Source organism: Culex quinquefasciatus, chromosome 1 (genome assembly GCF_015732765.1).
Source record: "Culex quinquefasciatus strain JHB chromosome 1, VPISU_Cqui_1.0_pri_paternal, whole genome shotgun sequence".
In the NCBI taxonomy this organism is placed as follows: Eukaryota; Metazoa; Arthropoda; class Insecta; order Diptera; family Culicidae; genus Culex; species Culex quinquefasciatus.
The window spans coordinates 54,300,221-54,325,676 of NC_051861.1; the positions used below are offsets into that span (position 1 = coordinate 54,300,221).

A 25,456-nucleotide genomic window follows, 5' to 3' on the forward strand; every position below is an offset into this window, starting at 1 on the left:
GAGCGTTTTTAGCATAAAACATGGCCTACTATGATTACAAACGAAAGGCATATATTTGGATATTTTTATTTTGCTCGCTCAAAAACGATATTTGTTAATAAGATTTCATGAAAAAACATGAGATTTTCTTACAATGTGACGTAAACGACAAATCAAGCAAAACAATGTAAATGGGCCGATGTAAAAGTGTAAACAATGAGTCTATCCTGCTCACGTCAGTTGATGTTTACATCAGGATCGAGTAGGATAGACTTTTTGTTTACACTTCGAACAAATAAAGCTCTTATGGGTAAATATTTTTGAAAAAATATTTTTTTTTATAGATTAATTTGTTTCATTCGAATGTACATGCATGATTTATTGATTTATGATTATTTCTAGCAAAACAATGAAATTGGGCCGATGTCGAAGTTCGAAGTGTAAACAAAAAGTCTATCCTACTCGATCCTGATGTAAACATCAACTGACGTGAGCAGGATAGACTCATTGTTTACACTTTTACATCGGCCCATTTACATTGTTTTGCTTGATTTGTCGTTTACGTCACATTGTAAGAATTCTTACATTTTAAAATCTAATGTTTTTTCATGAAATCTTATTAACAAATATCGTTTTTGAGCGGGCAAAATAGAAATATCTAAATATATGCCTTTCGTTTGTAATCATAGTAGGCCATGTTTTATGCTAAAAACGCTCATATACTAAGAATTTTGAAAATTCGTCACGTTTTGTTCACTAAAATGCCAATATCTTGGCTATGCGTGGACATAAATTGAATGTCTAAAAAGCAAAATGATCTCCGTAAAGCTAATTGCATTAGTTGTGGCTGCAACATTTTTTGGCTCGTTTTGGGGAGTGATTTTTGAAATTTTCTTGCTAAAAATACACATTTTTCTCCCCAAAACGCCCTGCCATGCTCAAACACAAGCTTTTATGAACTGAAGCCCAAGGCGACCAAATTTGAATGACTTTAGTATGATTGTTACGCGCATTTCTGGAAAATACTCGGAAAATGCACTTTTTTCATTCAAGCTCCGCGCGCGAGTTGTAAATCATTTTTGGGAATTTTTTGTTGTATGAAAACATTGTTCCTGACATCCTAATCTATCATTCTTTCACAAATGGTAAGCTAGTGTGCGTGAGATCGGGTTTAGATAACTTTAGATTTATAAAATCGACGTCGTCGTGCTATCTTGTCACACCCGCCATTTCGACGTTCCGAGAAAAACGCGTTTTAATATTTGACCTTGAATAAAAAAAACGAAAGCATGCAATGTAAACAATAACAAACACATTTTGTTTGGCTGACCATTATGTGCATTGTCCCGAAGTTTGGTTGAAGTTGGTTGCTGAAGTCCCGAGTTATAATTACAAATGGTTAACGATAGTCTAACTTGTACGTGCGTCAAACGCGTTCTGACCTGAAATCCCTTTGGCCAGTTGTCGCACTTACCTCAATTTTCATTTAGCATTTGAATGATGAAATTAGTATTCGGGCTATATTTTGATGTAATTTTATGAACATTTCATAATATTTAGAAATATTTTTTTTAACAGTTCATAATTTAAAATTTAAATAATTTAATAGGCGATAATATTTACAAAGAAATGCAACGCTGAAACTAACACTTTGAACCTTTTTTCATCAGCAATCAGATGCAGCATTTTTTCACAAACTAATGTGAACTGATGTGCAATTAAATTATTTTTATATTTTCAATTAAAAACAAACATCAGTTCCCGCAAATTCTGTCTGTCCTGAGATGACTCAAATTTAATGCAGTAAAATGCTGTTTCGGATTCATAAATCAAATAGGATAGTTCCTGTGTAGTTCAATATCATTGATGACGGCGTCGCTTGAAAGTTGTTTGGAGTATAAAAAAAATGCCCAAATTCATTACTTTCAGGCCACAACGAGATTTTTTAGTTTATTAAATTTGGTGAGTATTTTCACATCTTGATTTGTTTTTGCAGTATCAGATTCAAAGTGTTATTGTAAATTTATCTGTACAATTTTTTTTCTTCTTAAAAATTATGCCTTTTGTTTCAATAGTAGCTTCAATGAAGAGACTGACAAGTTTGGTTCGTTTTTATTTCATCAAAAAATGAAACAAAAATTTTACCCTCACAGCCAATCCAAACGATACGAAGCTAACCACTCACATGACTTTTGCATGCGTCTCAAGATCTTTATTGGCACGAAAATGAAACCATCAGTATAACACTCGCGCGTGATGCAATACCAACATCATGATGCAATTTATTTTGAGTTCGATCAGGATAGATATCGAGCGACAAGTTGTACTAACCCAGTCTCACGCGATGTGCCATAGAATATGCAACCGAAATTAATTGAGCTTAGTGAACATGATAGCAACTTCACCAATTCAAAAGTGTAGCTGTTAAAATCAATCTGGAATTCATGGTTCGATTTTCAAATGAATTTGTTTTTTTTCGTCAATTTTAAATTCAATTTCAGCTTTCTGGAATCCTCATCGATGCAAACTAATTCAACCTCAATTATACAATTTTGTCGTTTTTCCTCTCTTTTTTCCTCACGCAGGAATCAATTTCAACTGCACAGGAGTTTGCTTTAATTACATCGGATAACCAATCAAAGGAAACGAACTGACGGTCTCAATTCATCAGCTCGTGCTTTCTGATCAACAGAATCGACGACGACGACGCCGTCGATAGCAGCCACAAAATGGTGATAGGAGAAGCCACCGGGAACGCTCCCAATGGGGAAGCTGTGCCCCCACCACAGTCACAGCAGTGCGCTCCCCAGAAAGCCACGATTGAAAACATAATGAGTGGAATTGAGAATACAGGGACGGTGAAGATGAATAATCACAGGAAAAAACTACGGCAGCGGTAAGTAAAGAAAGCGAATTCTAGGAAATATTTATTGAGCGTCGAAATTCGTTTTCAGATTTGATATCATAAAGAAACTGGGTCAAGGAACGTACGGCAAGGTGCAATTAGGTATCAATAAGGAAACCGGTCAAGAGGTTGCAATAAAAACAATTAAAAAGAGCAAGATTGAAACAGAAGCCGACCTAATTCGGATACGAAGGGAGGTGCAGATTATGAGCTCTGTACAGCATCCCAATATCATTCATATTTATGAAGGTAGGATAAACTTAAGAGTGAAATTAACTCAATGGAAATGTTTTAAAGACTCTGCTCTGTGAACTTTCTATCAGCCATCGTGTAACATCCTTAACATTCTAAAGCACATGGTAGCACCAAGACTTTGAGATCGTATTTCTCGAAGATGTTACAATATTTTCAACTGTTTCTTTTTGTACATGGTGAAGAAACATATAAACTAACTTCTGGCCAAATTGACTCCAATTAGATATTAGTTATACCATTACACGCACAATCTGTACAATTTTTGTAAAAATTGGAAAAAAAATATGGACAGCAGTTTTAAGAGTTCGATGCCGCAGCTGCTATGATTTCGCAGCCAGAATCCCGAAAAATAATTTTGAAGCATATTATATTTACAGAAAATATATCTTGATTTAAGCATTTCCAAACTAGATTGTACAGTTATTCTAAAGGCCGTAAACCTTTATAAACTCAAAGTATTGTAAAAGTAAAAATCTGAAATTTGTCATAAAAAGCATTTCCACGAGTTAATCAGTAATTTTGAATATTCTGCCTTTCAACAACATTAATAATAATAACATTTACAGTGTTCGAAAACCGTGAGAAAATGGTTCTAGTCATGGAGTTTGCTGCGGGTGGAGAGTTGTACGACTATCTGTCCGAGCGGAAGGTACTCTCTGAGGAGGAAGCCCGTCGCATTTTCCGCCAAGTGTCCACCGCAATCTACTACTGTCACAAGCACAAAATTTGTCACCGTGATCTAAAACTAGAGAATATCCTGCTGGACGAGCATGGTAATGCCAAAATTGCCGATTTCGGTTTGTCCAACGTATTTGATGAGCAAAGACTGCTGGCGACGTTTTGTGGATCTCCACTGTACGCCTCGCCGGAAATTGTGAAGGGAACTCCGTACCTTGGACCAGAGGTGGACTGTTGGTCGCTGGGTGTACTGTTGTATACCTTGGTGTACGGTGCAATGCCATTCGATGGTGCTAATTTCAAAAGGCTTGTGAAACAAATCAGTCAGGGCGACTACTTCGAACCAAAGAAACCGTCACGTGCATCTCCGTTGATCCGAGAAATGCTCACGGTGTGTCCCCAGCGACGAGCAAACATTGAGCAAATTTGTAATCACTGGTGGGTGAACGAAGGCTACGAAGGGTCATGCTTGGATCTCGCCGAAGAACTTGCGAATCAGACCCCTGTACGATTGGATGTGCTGCTCTCGTTGGCGCCACCATCCGTAACTGCCGATCAGGTAGTTGTGGGGAGTGGTCAAGAGGAAGCTAAGCCTAAGGAAAGAATACAACGAAGTCATTCGGTTGGTTCCATCATCGACATGGGTGGGACGGACGCCGAACGTCGAATATTGGATATGGTGGCAGCAGGAGGCGAAGCAGCCCTTATGCCTTCACCTACTCGAACCATTACACCCTCCGAGAGCAGTCCTGCTCAACCGAAACGGAAACTGGAGACAACAGTTTCAACAGAAAATGCCACTGGTGCGGTTAAGAAAAAAGAAAAACCAATTGATAAACTTAAGCCAGATCATTCGCATCCTGTGATTCCTGAAGTGATAGACATGGAACACTCACCATCTCCTCGACCTGCTGAACCCCAAAACAAAGCAGACACAAGTCCTGTTGAGCCATCAGAATCAACCGCAAGCACACCTACCGCTGCACATGACGTGTTACTGGATCTTCAAAATCTTGAAAACTTGTGCGACGAGCTGCTTCAAGAAACTGCCACCCCACCGACATCGAAAGCGGCAACACCGGAGGAATCCGTACCAACGGTTCATCCCATTGCACCCACCCCAAAACCTGAAACTCCCGCACCACCGGCACCGGTCACGTCAGGTGTCAAAGCAAGACTGGAGAAACTCGAGAAGGCTGACAAACCCGCTGAGAAGGTACCGATGAAGAAAGTATTTAATAAAAATAAAACCGCGGATCTGGCCGCGGCCATCAATCAGGTGTCAAAACTGGACCAAGAATTTGCCCAAGTCAAATCAGCTTCGAACCTGGAGCGCAAGAATAGTCTTCCTGAGGAGAACCTCACTAAACCCGTCGAGCGACGAAAGTCGCGAATTTTGGAGACTGCTGAAAAGTTCCAGAGCATGAACAATCAAAACAACGATAAGTTTAAAAAGTTTTCGTTACCTGGTATCCCCACGGTGGGCAACTACAAGAAGGAATTTGAACGTAAAACTTCCGTCAATAGTTCCTCCGGTGCACCATTCAAACCGTCGCCATTCGAGATGCAACGACGTCTCGAGCAAGAGATGGCATCACCCGACCGGAGCTATCCAAACAGTGAAGCTGACCTGCAAAGTCCCGTTTCGTACGGCGACGACAGATCGGTTGATCGCGAAGCCAAATTTGAAACGGACGAAGTCCAGGAAAGCGATTCAAAGAGCTCCGTTAGCAGCTTTTCACTTGAAGAAGCTCGCCGGTCGATGGAAAATTCGATTGCACTTTTGAATAAGGTACGCCCGGAGAGCTCTATAAACCCGGTTGATCAGCTGTGTGCCAAGACGGAAAATGTTTCATTCACCGATAGTAATGATCGCGAGAGAAAGCTGAAGAATGCACGTGAGATCATTGGAAATGCCATCCCCATTGGACGTCTGCGGAAGCCTCCGATGCCATTCGGAGCCAACGGGCGATCCGCCACGGGTGGTATTAGTCTGAACACCTCTCTATCCAATAAGCAGTTCCGCCTTGGTTCGGAAGGACCCGAACCTAGGTTTGACACCATGTCGGTACCTAGAAGTGAGTACTATTAGCTAGCTTTGTTTTTTTTTCTGTGGATTAGTAATTGTTCTCTTTTCTCAATCGTTTAGAAGTGTCGGTTGGAAGTGTCCCCACGCCATTGGTTGATGATACTAAAACATCACATGCTGAGATTACCCTTAAATCCGCTACGTTACCGAGACGAAAAATTGGAGCTCATGGAGATCAACCAATTAAGGTATTACAATTTGTTTTCCCTCCTTTTAAAATAAGATACCAACTCAACGTTCCTCCAACAGGGTGATCCACAGGCAACGCCTCAACCGATACGCTTTTCTACCGAAATGCAGCATCAAGTGCCGGATCTGCGCAGTGCCCCAATACGGGAGCATCCGATTGCATTCACGGTACAGCAACGTGCCAACAGTTTAGAACCGCAGGTCAAGGAGCAGACAATTCCCGTCCAAAAGCCTCCCACCTACCAGCGCACGCTGTCCAACGCATTTGGTCCTTCGACGGCACGTGGCTCACTGTCCCGGCAGTCGACCAACGAGTCAAACGATTCGGACACGACGCTATCCCAGAGTGGCCAAATGCCACCGTTGCCGGGCAGCAGCAGCAGCACGATGCCCATCAAGAAGAGCCCGCGAGAGTTCATCATCCCGATTGCCGTGGAGGGCGGCGGATTCGTTACACCACGTGCCAACAGCCTCGAACCGTCCGAGTCGAGCACAACAAACACATCGACTAGCTTCAGTACAAAGCAGCGCCTTGGACGTCCAAGAAAAATAGGGTAAGTTTAAACCCTCAGAGAAATATCTCTAAAAATCAAAATTCCTCCCGATCGTCCTGAAATTGAACTTTTGAGCTTGTTTTTACCGATGTTTCGTGCATGAAAGGAGGAGGGACAAGTTCTCTGTGGAATTTCAAGCTTACTGATTGTCAAAAGAAACTCTTTTGATGAGATTCTTCCACCGCTGGCATGGCCATATATTACAACTAATTAATTTTTCCAGCTCTTTGCTCAGTGAAAAAGATTCCGAGGAAGACTCTTCATTTTCGCGAATCAATCGTCACACATCCTTGGGCCGTGAGAGCGACTCTGAAGAGCCACGCTTCCACACCATGCATCGCCTGAGGTAAATCGAAATCATTTAAATACATTTTACGTAAATTGACCAAAAACATTTTTTCCAGGAGCTCGCGGCCATCGCAACGTGGCACAGCCGAACCCAATGACTCTGGCAGCTCGGGCGAGGAAGACGACGACGACGGATTCGAAATATTGACCGCGGAGAATCTCTTCTCAACGCTGCTGTCGAGGGTACATGGTTTAATGATACTTTGTTGACGTATTTCAATGGTAACAATTTGTGTTCCTTGCAGGTTCGAGCACTCACCAACCGATTAAATGTGAATGAGCCAAACACAAGCAATTTCCCATCATCGCGCTTTATGAGCAACTTGAGACAAACTCAAGCACCGTTCTGGCAACACCACGACCCGTTTACAAGGTAAGGGAGAGATTAGTTGTTTGTTTGGTTAGTAACATTATTTTTAAGCACAATTTTGCATCGTTTGAATGACGATGGTTTGCGTCAAGAGTTCTGAAAAAATATTCCCGAAGCATATAATTTATTAGCCAGAATTATTGAAAATTCTCCCGCACTCGGTCCTTTGACGTTTCTACCTATTTTAATCACTGACGAAAGAGAAGTGAAGAACAAAGGCCTGCTACCAAAACCACTAGCAGAGCGTGTCAAAGCGAGTCAAAGCGAGAAAAAAATCTGACCCTTGAAGATTTCTTATATATATTTTTTTCAATATTTGCATTTTTGTTCCACCGATTTCATTCTCACGTTCACGTTTGAAAATGTTTTTTTCGTTTTTTTTATCATATCTAGAGTTTACTTTTGGAAAAAGGTCCTATAAGCTATTATGTTTCATATGTTCACAGGAACTTAAAAAAAAGTCTTGATATTTCAAAACCTTACCACAGTATATTGAAACTTAAATATCTATTCGTGTTATTTATTATGTTGCAATGTCTTAGCTCGCATTACACATATTCATACAGGAATGAAACAATAGAGTCGAAAGAGGTGTAAGTATTGTTTGGAAACAAAATATAATATAGTTTACATATTTGCGTTCCTCGTGCTCTTGACTATTTATTTATAAGTTTAATTATATGTTCACAAAACACTTTCGCACTTAAACTCTATTCAATTTGTGTTTTTAAAATATCAATTTTGACACAATTCTTTGGATTTCTATATTGAAACTAAACATTCATATATCAAACTACCTTTGTTGAAGCTATTTAACACATTGTTATTTTTCCAGCCGTTTGAATGGAGGAAACTCAAACGCGTGGCGCCACAGCATGTCCCGTGATCTCAGTTCGGATATCGATTCCATGTTTTCGCGGTCGGGAGCAACACTTCCCAGAGGTGATTATCGTAGTTTCTTTCACTAGATTTCATTGGATTCTTCCAAAAAAGTGCTTAGAATTTTTCATTAGTTTTATGATTTTAGTTTTTCATTATCGTCATTACTTTTTTGTTTAATTTCTAACCGCTTAAAATGTTTTCCTATATTCTGCAAACTTTTCCTCCCTCAAAGAAGTTAAGAACCGATTAAGAGTTTACCTGTAGCGAAATTCCTCCAGTTGATGCAAGCTAGACCTTTTACACACCCAAATCAACTTTACACTGTCGTCGGTGTAAATTAAACACAAAACCAACATTTCAAACTACCAACCAATGCGCAACTGAACCTAAACGCATACAAAAACAAAATGCATAATAACCATCAATTTTACAACGTAATCCCAAGTACCAGTCCAAAAGTAACCAATTTTTTTCATCGAATATCGAGTTGTTTTTGCTAATGCTTGTTGATTTGAGTTTGAGTAACGATTAAAGTATGTGCGATTGTTTGGTTGATAGCTTTTCCTTTTGTTGTGCCACCCATTATTATATTAGAAATAACTGCTTTTCAAAGTTGTGTAGCTAGTTGTTTTGAGATCGAATTACTATGTTAAAATTATTTATCAAATGTAACATTAAATAGATGTTTGGATTGACGATATCTATATGGAAAATAAAGTTCAATAAAAGTTTTACAAAAATATAGTCGAACCTGTAGCTTTTTCTTTTCAACCCTTGTTTCCAAATACTCCATATCTGTTGATAAGACCCGGCTCACGATCTAAGTTGTTTCGACTGTTTTTTTTTGTTCGCGCGGAAATGTCTCTTTGCAGAAAAGTCTCAATCCAAAATATTTGTTTAGTGTTCCTCTCAGTTTTAGTTTAGTTTGAATATTAAGTTACGTTTACGTTAACGAATTTTTCTTCAATCATTTTGTTATGCCGCTTTGCAAGTTTTTTTATACATAATATGATAACACTCAAAAATAATGATTGCGATAGATGGTTAAAGTTGGAGGTCTTCAAACAAAAAAAACATTTAAAACAAAACTGGAACGAGAGGTACTAATCGAATATTTTGCAAACCCAATTGAGTACTTTTTTTTTCTTTTAAACTTAAATCTCGCGTAAAACCGTTCAACTTTAACCATCTGTCAATGTCAATACGATTAAGTGAAGTGTGAAAGTATGTGTTGAACGCGAATAGTTTTGTTTTGGTTTTTGAAAATATGTTAAAGCGCCATGCAGCCTTTAATGCACAAACACACAGTGAGTAGATTTATTGTAAGTAAATTAGTAATAATAAGAAGAAAATGTTAATCAGACTTTCGATTTAATTTCCGAAAGAGTTGTTTTCTTAACGGAACAAGATTATAGATAATGAAAAATAAAACAATAGTCAAGACAATGCAATGTTAAGGATTTTTTATATGTTTAGCCACGGAAGTCACGTAATTCCGACATAAAATTTGAACTAGCTTTGCTCTGTGGTATATTTTATTATTTACACATGACACGATTGCCAAGCCACATGGAAAAGGAAACCACGTGTAATGGAAAACACTTCATTAAAAATATAATTTGTTGCTGTTTTTTAAACATGAGCTTGAGTCATCCTCAATTTGACTATGAGAAATTGTTAGATGAATAAGCATCCCGATTTCGTTGTTTCAATCTAGGATTGATTGTAAGAAATTTTTGTTATTAAACAACATATTAAAGAATCGGCTTTGAATGAATTTAGGTAAAGATTATTACATTAATTTGAAGTTTAAAATTTATTCCAAATAGGCCCACCGACTTTAGTTACCACGCGTCTCCATTAGTCCCATTAGAGTGGATATAAACTTCAAATTGGTGTTCACGAAAAGTCGATTCGGGATAGTTTTTTTATTTCTCGTTTTGTGTCATTATTTCATTAATATGTGGATTGATTGGTAAAATGCATGAGAGTGATAAAAAACGAGAATGATTTTTCAACATTTTTGTCAAAAAGCTTTCTACACAATCAAAGATAATTCGGGTGTAAATGAACAACATCAAACATAAAAAAATTAAATTGAAAATGTAAGATAATTGTCCTCATTTGCCTCAGTCGCTGAAACAGTTCAAATAAGTGTGATTGTGCGTGAACTTGTTACACTATGCAGTATTTAGATTAGTGCTTTTCATGTAATTTAAAAATGATCATGTGCATCATGTAGAATACAGAAATGTTTCCAAAATCCAACAAAACACTTTCGGAGCGGGAAAGGCGGAGACTCCATTGCAAATTTCAATGAGGTAAACAGTTGAAAATAGACCGAATTTAACAGAAAAGCAACAAAATCTCGAATAAAAAACTTCATATTATCAATACATTTCTGTATTCTTTTCGACTTTAATACAAGCACTCTAACTCCACATTGGCCTTTAAAAAAAATTTAAGTTGATTAGCGATAAATAACCATTTTCTCATGTTAATTTTTTATTATTTTTTCAACCAAAACATTCGACAAGTCAACAAATAAAATTATCTGTTTCTACAACAAAAATATACAAAGCTGATTGTTGCTTGTTTGTTTATTTTTTTCTCTATGTGATTGCAGTGGGGTTCCGCGTTACGTTAACACATGTACCACATACCGGTGGCAGTAGTTCGCAACCTGAAACCACTTCCACCACAACAACCGCGAATACTTCTACTTCTACTACTACAACAACACCATCAACGAACACATAGTACCGAAAACAACTGAAACCATTTATCCCATACATGATGTTTGATTTTTTCCCTCCTTCAGAATATCAAAACAATAGAAAGAGAAACAGATTCGATCACTTTTAGCATAAGTTTATTTATTTGAAAGTTTTTTTTTATACATTTAATCATAATTTTGTGACTAAATCACTGCAAAGCACTGCAACTCTCAAATACACAATCAAAGCTGCGTGCGAACTATGTATCTTACTATACATTTCAAACGAAATCAAAAACCAAAAGAAAACTACAAACTAATCACACCGTGTCCGTTAATATGCAAACAACGTTATGAGATAACCTAATTATATTTCTTTAACACTCACAGTTGAGCAATGCTAGATTTCTGTTCTTATGAGATATTGTAAGAACCAGTAGCATGTGTTATTGTTTTTCTTGCTCCAAATATTGCTAGAGGTTGTTATGAGTTAATCATGTAAAAGTCTAAAATATCTGAAATTGGTCAAGTCAAAGTAATAACCACTAACAATATTGAAATGATAATGTATTAAAACTATAGAAAGAGTAGAACACTTTCAAAACTGTATAAAACCAAGTGCAATTACACTTACGGAATGTTCAACAACCAATATGTTTAAGTTTTACTTTTATTGTTACTGTTTGTGTGTACTACTGTCCTAGAATCGTATGCTGCGACCAACAACAGTGCTTCAATGGTAAGTATTCTTTCGAAAATCAAAACAATAAATTTACATGAAGTGTGCAAACCGCTACTCATCTATGATGGCATTTTTATTTGGAAAATAAAACAAGAACTTGAACGCAAATGGCGAACGGATTCTAGTTATGTATGTGTCCCATTAATAAATTTTTATGTCACATTTTTTTTCTATATTTAAAAGTTGCAGTTATTTGTGGTTCATTCAAAATTCACAAAATTCTTCTGTAAAAAGTTGTATAAATATCACTTGTGAATTCATAACATTTAGCAGGATTGCCATAAAAAAAGTTGCCTTCGTCTGGATTAAGGCCCAAATCTTTCAGATTCTTATTCCAAGTCTCCACCACTAAGCTATAGAAGATTTGATAAATTGACGAAATGGTTGGACTGTAATGTATTGAAGAATTTTCATTCCAATATGATTTTCAGCGCAAAAAAATAACTAAGTATGTTGAAGACCAATGTAATGAATTATTTTTCTATACAAAACAAAATTGATTGATTCAAGTAGCTAAATAGCATATACATTAGGATGTAACAAAACGGGTCAATTTTGCGGGCATTTCAGGGCATGATCGCCTAGGTAAACTCAGTCCGAATCCCAAATATGAGCTTGATTGGTTGCTATAGGACCTGACGTTTTGAATTTGAATTTTAAGTGGGATTAACCCGTAAAATCGGTGCGTTTTGGTATTTGCCAGTTTCGAGGCCCTAAACATGTTTTGCATTTTTCAAAAACCTCATGAGCTCATGTTCCGTGTTCCACTTTTTTTCATTCTCTTCTGGCAGCACTTGCTGCTCCTGTAGAAAAGATTGAGGCAGGCGTCGCGACGCTCACGCAACCGAGCAAGCTGAAGGTGCTGCCAGAAGAGAGTGAAGAAAAAGTTGATGTTTTCAGCGGTGTTATTATAAATTCTGTAACATTTTAAATAGTGGACGAATCTTTTCGCACTCTTCGGCAAAGTTGTTCTCTGGAACACGGACCATGAGCTCATGAGGTTTTTGAAAAAATGCAAAAATCGTCGAGGAGCTCAAACTGGCAAAACCAAAACGCATAGATTTTACGGGTTAATCCCACTTAAAATTCGTAACCGATCAAACCCATATTTGAAATTCGGGCTCAGTACACCTAGGGGATCATGCCCTGAAATGTATGTATGTATGTATGATCCCCATACCCGCAGGCAACTTGGTCCCGAAACACATGTGAGCGCTAGGTGAACAATTCGATCATCTTTTACTCCGTAATCTGTACACCCACGTGCATAATTTTTGTTTGCACGAATTTTTATGCTAAAATGGTTCCCCTTATCCCTCCCCAAGCACCGGAATTTTGTAGCGGGTTTAGGGACACTTTGCATAGACGCCCTTGTCCCCATCACGTCACTGAGGGTATGGAGCGACGAGAAAATAATAAGCATGCCCCCTCAGTCGAACCTTCATTAGAGAAGTAAGCAATCCACAACTCACAGCGAACGACTAAGGGAACACCCTACCACGTATATAATAAGGTTGGCGTAGGTTGACTTTAGTGAAATGTCTGAATGAGTAGATGAAAAAATATGTATAAAAATAGGAAAGGTCTCAACAAATTAGTGATCCATGGTTTAGGACATTTTGCAAACGTCTCAAACTTGATGGAACTTGCGATCTGGTAGCCGAATTCTTGCAACACACGACACAACCACCGGCTTGACCTTAGAAGTATTCGGACGATGGCCATCACTCAACACACTCAATCAGAAAGCAATTCTGGAGTTTTTTTTTTTTTTTGAAAAGGTCCACTAAACCAAATTTTCAGTTTTTGCTTTTTGGGTGTTTTTTAATACTCCTGACTCAAGGCAGTTTCAAAAACACCCAAAAAGCAAAAAATTGAAATTTGGTTTATTGGACTTTTTCAAAAAAAACTCCAGAATTGTTTGAACCGGTTGGAAATGTTGAGGGAAATTCTCGTACACATCCAGCGGTACTTGAATGACGTTGGTTCAGTAAGGACACTTATTGCACACGGAGCTGGAACAACAGGAACCAAATTTTAACAAATTTTATTGAAAGTTTTTGTCTCCCCCTTCCTTCAAAGTTGGCCCGAAAAATCAGGGAGCAAAAAAAATTTTTTTTTCAAAAAACTTCAATATTTCAATGGAAATTCAAGTACTACCTATCAGCTGAAATCAATTCAAAATGCATTTCCCTGCGTTTAGAATCATTTTTAGTATGTTTGGGTTGATTTAAAAATCTATAGATTTTTTGAAAATTTTCGATGCGTAAGTTTTTTTTCGTAAAAACTAATTTTTTTTCGTCGAATCTCTTGCTTATTGAAATGATTGCAAAACAACTGAACTAGTGTAAAATGCATTTTAAAACACTTTTTCCTTTGTCGGAACAATGGCTTGTTATTTCAGTTTTTATATTTTTATTTTTTTTTTGCCCCTCCCTCTCGACCCCGGCAGAGCCGAGGGACAAAAACTTTGAAAAATATTTGCATCGCCCTAATCATGTTTCGAATTCATTTCCTCAGCGAAGAAGGCAAACATGTGTTTAATATCTTGTATAAAGTACTCTGCTAGTAAATTGGTAACCGAAAAAGAGGCTCTTTGAATTACTTGTAAAGGTAAGTCGAAAGTGTTTTTTTTAATATCTTTTATACCCATCTAATCTGTTCTCCACTAATAAATATATCCTTAAATGTGTGACACAACACTCGAAGATTAGAACAAGTATTCAAACACAAGTTCAGTAGTCGTCAATGAAATGCAATGTTTGAGATATTTATCTTTTGTTTTGTTCAACATTCGACTTTCGAATTTAAGCATTGTCTTTGTCTGGCCTGTCAATACTATTTGTTCTTCTCTTTTCTCTTCCCTTTCTTTCTGATTTCTTCCAGGAACTAAATACAAATCACCAAACAATAATAACAATAATATTGGCGTATCTCATAGCAAGTTCAACAACATTAATCAAACAAGCACAATATCTAGTCGAAATTTCAACAGCAATAGTAGTAGATCTGATACATATCAGTCAAGTTTTGAGAATGTTAGCAATAGCAAAAACAATGTACTTAACAATAACTGTCTAAACTTAGAACAGAAGTCGTTAGATCTGCTTCATGAAGGTAGCGATCAAGTGTTAGACTTGGGTGATCTCGACCTATCGCAGCTACGTTTGTCCAAGAAGGATTTGGAAGCCCTCTCGAGTATTACTCCTGCTCTGTCTCAACATTTGCAGGATCAGTTGCTCGCCCAGCTTCCGCCCCAGCAAGCAAAAAAACTCTCAAGAACACTTTCAATGCAAAATGGAAATAACGCAGCCAACCGACTTTACAAGCGAAGTCTGAGTAGCAGTGCCAGTCGTGCTACTACAGTGGATACTTCTGAAAGCTATCAGCCATCCGAATCACGTGATAGCGTCACTCCGACGAATGAGTTGTACTCGCAAAAGCGATTCAGCAACAGTAAATCAGAACGAAACTCACGAAGCTCAAGTAACTCGAGGGACGTCACATCTCCTCCACCCCTCCCTCCACCCACATTCAACGACGACTACGGAACTTCATCTTCTCGTTTTCCATATACTAACGAGAATCATGAGCGGTTCCGAACGTACGAAAAGTACACTCCATATTCGATAAACCCGTACAACGACATTCCCGAACAAGATCAAAGCAAATCTTTGGATTTCGACAAAAGAGCCAGTTATTACGACAGTTCACGAACTTCCTGTCTAAGTCCAGCTGGGGAAGGTTACAGTAGACCACCGATTGGCTGCATCTCACCACCTCCAAACTCTTCCTCGTCCGGTTACTCGAGCCAACGCTCAACCACGCGTCGTATTTCCAGATTTTTGCGTCCAGATTTTTTTGATCCACCGACCGATCCGAACGAGCAGGACAAGGCCAAGAAGGAGCAGGAAACTCAAAAAGTCTTGCGTGAAATACGAGAGAAAAGTCGCGAGAAAAGCGTCGATCGACATCACAATTCGGACTGTAATATTGAAAAAAGCTCCGATCGGTTGAGTTACTTTATGGAAAAATATCGCAAAGAAAACATCGGCGATGACAACAGGACTAACGAAACGCTGGAATTGTTACGAGATGCTCGAGATTCACGGAATCGTCGAAGTATCTCAAAACCTCGAGACATCGTAGATTCGAGCGTCGCCATAATGAATAAGACCGACTCATTCACAGACAAAATTTTAGATGAACTGCAAAACTTGACGATACGACAAAAATCGATGCCAACCAAGAGTAAAAGTAAAGAACTTATTATCGCAGATACAGCGTTGGAAACAAATACTAAAAGAAATTCGTACGAAAATTGTATTGAATGCACGATGAATGCCAAACAGCAGGATGACCCTCTGCTAGATGATCCATTAACAGAACCTATTACGACTAAGGTGGTCAAAGTAAAAAAAGTTAAACCAAAGCCAAAACTGGATGCTGACGGGAACCCTATCACAGTGACCGTAAAGAAGGTGAAAAAAGTAATCAAACCAGCTACGGATGTTCCAATCGTAGAGACAATCCCCGCTGACACTCCCAACGATGATAAAAGCGAGAAAATTAAAACTATCAAAAGAGAGTCCAAACTTATCCGCCCTAAATCGTACCCTTGCAAAGATCCGGAAAATGTAAAGGTCGAAAAGCCGCCAACGGATCAACCTGCTACACCAGCTGAAGTAAAAGCTTCTCTCGGTGCGGATTCATCACAATCAACAACTACAGCAGCAACGCCGACAAGTAAAATTGCCAGACCGAAAAGCTTTCCGAGTTCGAAACTAACCCCTCCCAAAGAAATTAAACTGTTGAAAAACATAATCAACGAAGAACAAAAATTGGACAACAGTTCAGTAGTGAAAGAGCCAACTCCACCAACAACTGCAATTGCAGTGAAAACTTCCAACAAAGTGGCAGCAGATGGTCAAACAGCAGCGATCACACCTGAAGGATCAACTAAAAAAGTTCGTAAGGTTATTCGCATTGTGAAGAAATCTACTAAAAGTGATACATCCACAAAGAGCAGCAGTGAGGAAAATAAAGCCACGACCATCGTCGAGGTTAAAGAGCCTAAAGAGAAAAGTGTGACAATAGTTTCACCAACTCTCAGCGAAAAAACGGTCAAGGATAAATCAAAGTCACCGGAAAAGAAACTAAAGCAAGGCTTTTTAGCTAGTATTGGACAAAAGTTTGAAAAGTTCCGCGAAACGAACAAAAGCAATAAAGAGGCCAAAAAGATTGCAGCTGCAGATAACAAAACGCAAGAGGAAGTTGGGGAAAGCGCCAGTCAAGTCGAAGTGACGAAGAAGGAGAAAAAGAAAAGTCCAGGTGCAACGAACGCTGCTGCAAACGTACCAGTTGAAGTAGCTGCCAAGGATGAAGCTGGCACTAGCAACCGCGAGTCTAAGATCGACAAAGTAATACGAAACTTGAGGGAATTGTCAGTACCGAGGGCACCGCCTCTAACGGAGTCTAACCTGATAAAGCGAGCTGTAAGCGTTGAAGAGATGCCCGGAACATTTAATAAATATGGCGTTACAAAGGTACTAGGATTCTTCAAAAAGATTGAAAAGGATACCAAAAATAATAAAGTTCTTAATACAAAGTCATCTAGTCATATCAACACTATGGACACAGCTGCAACATTGAATGCGCTGGAATCTGTCATCATCGAACGCACCAACAAGCTGGTACAGGACGAAGAGCAGCAGAAGGAACGGCCAAAGTCCGCAAACTTTGTGAGCAAATTACGCAAACCGTACAATGGAACGAGGAGTGACACCGTGCTGACCATGACGGAGCAGCAACAGCCGAGTAAGTCGAGTATTCCAAAATCAGACAAACTAAACGGTGGAAACGCAACAACGAATATTCCCGTAAAGTATAGCTGTCCTGACTGCAATAAGGAAGATTCTAATCATGAAAACACTAGGAAGCATTCCTTTACACTATGCGATGCTCGAAACCTCTCGTTGGACGAGACCGATCGCGTCAAAACTAACCGCAGAGCTTTGACCCTGGACTTTAGCAAGCTTCAAGACGGTCGAAAAGTTCGAACCAATAATAACAACTACAGTTACCCTCCTCCAATGCCCAGTGAAATGAGCTCAATGAATGGTACATCTACTAGCATTACCAGTCACAACAAAAACAACAACAACTACATAAACATGCTTACACCTTCGTACGATAGCATCACGAATTACTCTTCTGGTTCTAGAAGTAGCCCGTACGACGATTGCAACTCGTCCAGCACATTCATGTCTCCATCCGAAGAGCACGAGCTTTACTTTGACAATTGGTCAATCTGCTCCGATGATCACAACAACATGCTTAGCGCTTCGCCTTCCGTGTCGCGACTCTCCAGGCTAACCTATATGAACTCTGTCTCTCCGGTAGATAATGATTCCGAAAGTGTAATCGAACGGATACGTAGAAAAAGTTTCTACTCCCGATTTAACGACAACAAGTCAAAGAGTCGTGTTAGCACCCTCATGGGATCCGGTTCTTCGAAGGATTGCTACCGCGAGTCATCTCTTTCCAGAGGTGGACCGTCGTCCACTCAGTTGAAAGAGTACGGTAAGTCTTCATCTACTTCGGTAGCGGGCGCTCTGGCAAGTGTTGATCGTTCCAAGAATGCCTACGATTACTCCTACCGACTACCGATCGCTAGGACATCAAGTGCCAGCAAAACCAAGTACACGGGTACAACAACAGATGACCATTCAAAGTCCACAAAAGCAGGCAACAGTGACTACTACCATCATCATCACTACCCACACTACTCCACCAGTAACGATTCTTCCGATAACATTAACTATAACACTGTCGGTAAATCCACCACCTTTAAAAATACGTATTTCGAAACCTCGTCACCACCGTATTACGCTGCATACAATCCGAGACGGCGTTCATCATTCAACACCAGCAACACAGCCACAGCCGCTAATCTTGCTTCATCCTCTTCATCAATAGCACTAGATTCTTCTGCCACAGCACCATCGGTGGCAAAGGAGTACCACCGGCGTGATTCTACCGTGACTGATGCATCGACCTCATCGGAAGGTGCCAGTGGGCTGCGTAAGATCCGCCCGTACGACAACCGAAGCATTTCGATGCTAAACTCGTCCTCTTCAGCAGCAAGAGATTCGCGTTATGGTGGATATGATAGCACATCGATGACCAGGTAAATATCATGCGCAAATTCGTGTAATCGTAACGCTCTCTGCCCGTCCTTCTATAACCAATCCCCGTCCTGTCTCTCTGCTCATATTTTTTTTTTTAAAGTCGATGTTTTGAGAAAAACGAAACCATTCGCACTACAACCCACAGGTCTTGGCGGTCGCTATTGAAAGATTCATATTCGGTCCTAGGCGTCCGAAAGCTTCTAATAATAAAGGGTTAGTGGAGGGCCATCATCATCAGTTAATACTAATAACCATCTCGGTCTCGAATCAATGATCTTTGGATGGCGAGTCCATCCGCCGACCAGTTATTCCATCGGAGCAGGCTTTAGTCTGGTACTTTTTTGTCCAGGACGACGACTTCCACACCTGGAAAGACCTAACAACCTAACTTAACACTTAGGCCGGGACCGATATTGATTTCCCACTCCAACGGAACGGTGCGATCAAACATTTCTCGTCTCAAGGGCTGGTGCTAGAAAGTATTTTATAATTATTTTTGCAATTCCGTCGTGAATCTACTTATCTACAATCACTTAGCTTTACTTAGAATAAATAAGTAAAGTCAAATAGATATATCACTTACAAAAGTACGCAACTTACAGCCGTCTTGTACAATACTCTTAGAAAACACCTTTGATATGGAAACGTCAAACTTCCGTAGATTTTGAAATTTACCAAAGCAGTCAAGTTTCTAATTTGATTACTTTTCCATTGTAGGAGATCAGATTCATTTCCATTGATTCAAATTGCTAAGCTAAGTGCCATTTTCTAAGTAAAGTGATTGTAGATAGGCCCTTTCTTTTCCTGTCGTTCTCAAAACAAAAAAGCTAGAGTGCGGGAAAGTTAACTAGATTTACTGGCGTCGCCATTGCGGTTTTGTTTTTAGAACGTAAAAATCGACGCCTCACTTTTCAATCCTTTTTTCAGACCTGAAATTAAGACTTGTGACAGGGAATAAGTAGTTTGTGCAACAAGTAGCAAAAAGAGGATTTTTCAGCACGAGTCGTACGACGTATCCAACGAGGTTCACCGAGTTCGACAAGTGATAAAAAATCAAGTTTTGCAACGAGTTCCATACAACTTTTTTTGCAATTCCGAAAAACATCCTTTGAATTTAATTGTAAGTCAAATGTCCATGGATTTAGTCAATGAATCGATTGGAATCGAAAAATTGTTGAAAAGTATAACTTTTCGAAACAAGTGCTGAAAAGTTCAACTTTTCAGCATCCATTTCAGTGCTGAAAGTAGAACTTTTCAGCTTTTGTTTAGAAAGATGTTACTATTCGATCCTTTTATTTTTGGTAGAGAAGGCTGTTTCGTAGTATGAGAATGACAGGAAAAGTAAGTACCGTAAACCGGGGTGACTTTGATAGGATTTCAATTTGTTTTTAGAATATTTTTCAACAGGTAAGGTTTTTCTCAAGATTATTATTTTCAAAACATGTACTGGGGTAGGCCACACAAAGTCCATGCACAATTTTGGAAAAAAAGTTTTTTCAATTGTGTTTAGAAAAATAGTTACGTTAAAAATTCTTAGTTTTAATTCCGGGGTGACTTTGATAGTCATAGTTTTTCTTGTTAAAATCATATTTAAGATGTTCAAACTTTATTTGTACGTTAAATGTACCATTACTAAAGTAGCTGATATAGTTTGCAAGAATAAAAACAATGTTTATGTTAAGTTAACTAAGTTTACAAGCTTTTTAACTAAATACATATAAATTTTAGGTAAACTTGTTAAAAAGTCGGAATTTTGCCTGAAATTTGTTAAAACTAGTTTTGTTGATAAAATTATCGATTTATATTGCATTTTATACTGAATTCGAAGCACGAATCACAAGTTTTCACATTTTACATGAAATTTGTTCAACTAAAAATGCCTATAAATTTGAAGTTTTTTTTAAACTGTGTTTCAATAACAGATAATATTTATTATTTACAAACTTATTAAACCTTCTCCTAGTGGAAAATTGTCCAAAGAATCCGAAAATGCATTTCATTTTCCGATTAAAAATCATGATCATTGAGAAAATCATGACACTTTGAGAAGTTTAAAATAATGACTTCCATCAACATTCTCTTAACTATAGTTAACTAACTTTATAAACCTTTCAAAAATTTATGAAAAGTTCTTCTTGAGGTACTTTGAACACTTCTCTACCACGGTCAGTATGTTTCTGAACCATTCCTTACATATTTTAATTGTACTTTTCATTTTGCGGAAAAATCGCAAACCTATCAAAGTCACCCCGGCTATCAAAGTCACCCCGTTTTACGGTAGTTTCACGACGGAATTGCAAAAACATTATTGCGATAATCAATGACTACTAGGTTGGAACAGTAGGGTGGAATCTAGTTATCTAATCTAATCAGACCCTAGCGCAGCCAATCTTTTGAAGGGATCCTGGAGAGTGCCTTAGGTTAGATGACGCCTAGCACTCTTCTAGTCATTTATTAACATTTCTAGTGCGCCATTGCATTCGAATGCATTGAAACATCACAAGCGTTAAAGCGGTCAGGCTTACTGCGTAAAGCCGTATCGCAGAGATGACTAGTAATTGGGTTGAGTTTGAGCATTGAGTGTTCGAACAACAACACAATTCTGAATCGACAGGGGAGGAAGAAGCTTGGGGACACACCACCATACGCTCCGAGATTTTGGTTGTATTCGTTGGGAGCACCATGCTAAGAAGGTTTGGTACTCCGAGACCCTCTGGGATGGGACATTGTATTTCTACGAATGCCCTAGACACTATTTGCCGTGGTTATAGCGCCACAACTCCACAACTCCACAACTCGCTCGAAGCTAGTCCGTCCCATATGTAATTTCGTCAATATTGAGGTAATAATGCAGTTTGGTTCAAAATCATGTAAACTATCAGAAAAACCAATAAAATGTAGTACTTTGTTCTAGAAATCCCGAGAAAATCCACTTTTTCGTGAAATTCTAACACGTAGCCTTATGGGCGGGACAACTTTGACACGCGTTTTTCTTGGCTTGCTGTTTTTACATATGGGACGGACACGATTAGAGCGGCAGTCTAGTTATGTGTGTGTGTGTGTGTGTGTGTGCAACCAACCAAACGGGACCACGCGGTCGCTTCTTATAAATTGAGTTGTTTCCATGTATTTTATTTTTAGATCTACATTCTATACATGCAAATAACTCGCATAGGCATTTGGATGGTGTTAGCTCTGCCGAGCTTCGGTGACCCATTTCTACGCTGGCTAGCCGAGCGCGAGGTCCCTCAGCTTGAGTCGACAAGCCCCGCCCTGAAGAACGTTTGCATCAATCGGATTCAAACGTTATTTAGAACTTCCGAACCCTTGTCAAATGGACAAGGACCCAGCGCGTATATAGTAACAGTAACAGTATTCCTAATTCCAGTCATAGCCTACTAAGTCGCGATGGCCAAGTGATTAGCATTTTTGCTTACCAATCACTAGCGTGCCCAGGTCCTCAAGGAAGGTGGGGCAAAAATATTAGAGTTTTGAAAATTTCGTCGTTTATGGACACCCCCTGCCCAATTTTAGAACACATTTCCGAGGATGGTGGGGCAACTGCCCCATGTTGCCCCACCCTGGGCACGCTAGTGTTACCAATCCAAAGGACGGGGGATCGAACCCCGACTGGAGCGACTTTGATTTTTCGTTCATGTTCAGAGTTTAAAGATTTATATTTCCTATACTTTCTCGTTGGGAGCAGATGGGAATCGAACCCAGGACCATTCGCTTACAAAGCGAACACCGTAACCAGTCAGCCACGGCCGCTCCTTGATTAGAGCGGCAGTCTAGTTGATATGGTAAAATTAAAAATGATAAAAATCCAGTCAGCAACACATTTTTCGGGTCCCTTTTAGAGTCCCAAACAACCTCCCAAAATTTGGAAGCGATTGGTTAAGCCCACGATTGGCGCAAAGCGAATGAAATTTATATGGAAATTACTATGGGGAAGCTAGTATTTTCACATTTTTGAATTAACATATTTCATGTTTTATTATCATATGAAACTAATACCGTAGAAGTATTGCCCTGGATGTCCTGAACAACTGAAATTTTGGGAGGTTATTTAGGACCCTAAAAGGGACCCAAAAATGTGTTGCTGAAAAAAAAACAATTTTCGATTCAACCATTTGGAACAGTCGTTGAATAGATTATACGCATGGAAAATAAACACGTTTCTTTCACTTAAAACCCTGTCCAAGGGTGTTTTCGGAATTGGAAAAAAAAAATTGTATAAAACTCGATGCAAAACTCGACTTTTTCAGCACTCGTCGTGTTTATCTGTTGTAAATATAACATAATATATTTTCTGTCAACTAACACGAAATTGTAAAAGTTTTGATCAAAAATACCCGAGTATCCGTCCAATCGAGCTTATATTTGGAATTTAAGAAAATTTAGCCCTATAATAGACGGCGAAAAGAAATTTTGAACAACTCAATAGTCCATCTATATTGTGATAACAAATGTTTCTGCCAAAAACTTATCAAATCTTACTAGTGCTTCTCCTAAAATAATGAGCAGTTTAATATCTTCTTTTTTCAAACAAATCAATAAAATATTCAATAAAAAACACCAGTGAAACCCGTTTAAGTCCGGTCCGTTCCGTAGCCTACAAAAGCTTTCATCTATGCCTGAAAATTGCTGCCAAATAAACGACCCATGCTCCTCTTTTCCCCCACTTCCAAATAAATTCCAGGTAACGCTTGAGCAAATAAAGTTTAAAATATGGCCTTTAGCTTTGAGATTCTAACTTGTTACTAATGATTTGTACCACATTTGTTTTTGCAGAAACAGTCGTCTCAGAAACCCATCAATACCTCGAAACCCCACCAACGTATGATCGTCAGCATTCACTGACGAGTGCGGTATTTACTACAATTTCTAAGGATTTGAAACTTTATCGCGATCAAATTTGAAACAATAAAATCAAACAAAAAAAGTAGTGGTTAGCACATTCAACGAAATCATTCATTACTACAGAATAGAGTTTTACACAACACGCAATACGAGGAAAAGGAGGAAACAAAGGTGGAAAAGCGGAATCAATGTACATGTGTGTTGTTTACTGACGGAGAACCGTTTACTTTAGAAACTAGCATTTTAAAACGTTACTTAGTGAAAATATTTTCCATCGAATTTCCAATTAAGAAAGCAAAACAATGAATGGAACCGTCAAGCTTATGAGAGGGAGAGAGACATGAACAAGACAGAAAGGATTTTGTACATTTATTTAGGTTTTAACGTTTTAAAAAATTGCACGGAAAAAATATTAAAGCTAGCGAATCTGAATCGAGATTTTAGAATGTAATAATTTGTAAAAACATGAAAATAAAGTTAGAAGTGTACTATGAATTACGTGTTTAAAATATTTGAATGAAAAAAATCCTCACTTTTTCTTTTTAAATTTAGCTTTATAATTAAATATAAAAAAATCATTTCCGCATTCAATCAAATTATTCGCTCTACAGCTTTGCCTTGGCGTTCTCGATTGCGAGATTCCTACTCGAAACTAGGTGTCCGAAGGCTTGATTGTTGAGGCAATTGCAAACCTCTTTTTACACCTTAGCTTCCATCCACCCCGGGATTCTAATTGACGACCTTTGGATTGTGAGTCCAACTGCCTACCAGCGAATCCACCGAGGCAGGACCCAGGGAGACGACTCCTACACCTGGACTGAGCTAACGACCTAACACCTCTAGGTTAGACCGGGGCCAACATTTACTTCCCCATCCGACGGAAGGCGTGATCAGACAAATCTCGTCACAAAATTTGCCACCGGGACCTTCTGGGATCGAACCCAGGCCGACTGGGTGAGTGGCAACCACGCTTACCCCTACACCACGGTCCCGGCTTATTTCCGCATTACACCGCTGAAAATATTTTTTCAATTTTATGGTGACAGTTCTGTTTGAGCAATAGCACCATCATCCACATTGCCGATTGAATAGCTACCGCAAGCCGAGAAGAATAACTACGACGGAGTCAACTACTCGTCGGGTGGGACAGTATCCAGACGAGGCGACCGGTCCGTTCTTGGTCATTGCGGAAGCTATCGGCGAGGACAATCTTCGACCAACAAACCTCTCAAAGACTATCATTGGCATGTACCAGCAGGACTACGTACGTGCCGTAGTTCTGTCCAGGAGACGTTTGAAAATTCTGAAATTTCGACATTCCAGGCTTTCATCTATTCCGAAAAGATCATCAAAGCAACTCCAGGGGTGTACTCGTAGCTGCTAGAACCGACCCAAATCCCACATCGCTGGACATCCCAACCCCGCAGGAAATAGACGCAGTGGCCTGTCAAGTTCACTGCCGACTCGGAAAGCTGACGATCGTTTCGGTATATATTCATCCGAACACGGTCGTGTCGCAAAACACTTTCGAAGACTTCTTCAACCCTCAACCGTGCATCCTGGCAGGGGACTGGAACGCTAAAAATCCAGCTTGGGCGGAGACATTCAGAACCAGCGTGGAACGAACCTTCTGGCGGCTCTGGATGTGTCGAGATTTGTAGTTTTGAACGATGGCAGCTACACACGGTTCGACGCG

At 39.1% G+C, this 25,456-nt stretch overlaps 1 protein-coding gene across 9 annotated transcripts in view; it reads left to right on the top strand.

Moving 5' to 3' along the window:
* The window catches only part of LOC6034748, a 43,552-nt gene extending 19,297 nt beyond the window's left edge, over positions 1-24,255 (top strand). For 6 of the 9 annotated variants that reach the window (XM_038248737.1, XM_038248741.1, XM_038248742.1 and 3 more), the window contains 12 exons: positions 2,565-2,875; positions 2,934-3,133; positions 3,706-5,895; positions 5,967-6,094; positions 6,156-6,649; positions 6,873-6,995; positions 7,054-7,180; positions 7,243-7,370; positions 7,910-7,960; positions 8,203-8,309; positions 14,594-18,896; positions 23,692-24,255. In XM_038248737.1, the coding sequence (XP_038104665.1) occupies positions 2,709-2,875; positions 2,934-3,133; positions 3,706-5,895; positions 5,967-6,094; positions 6,156-6,649; positions 6,873-6,995; positions 7,054-7,180; positions 7,243-7,370; positions 7,910-7,960; positions 8,203-8,309; positions 14,594-18,896; positions 23,692-23,743 (8,070 nt within the window). In that variant the 5' untranslated portion in view covers positions 2,565-2,708 and the 3' untranslated portion in view covers positions 23,744-24,255. The remainder of the gene's footprint in view (positions 1-2,564; positions 2,876-2,933; positions 3,134-3,705; positions 5,896-5,966; positions 6,095-6,155; positions 6,650-6,872; positions 6,996-7,053; positions 7,181-7,242; positions 7,371-7,909; positions 7,961-8,202; positions 8,310-14,593; positions 18,897-23,691) is intronic. The other 3 variants (XM_038248745.1, XM_038248744.1, XM_038248743.1) reach the window with 3 other exon arrangements.
* The last annotated feature ends 1,201 nt before the right edge of the window (positions 24,256-25,456 follow it).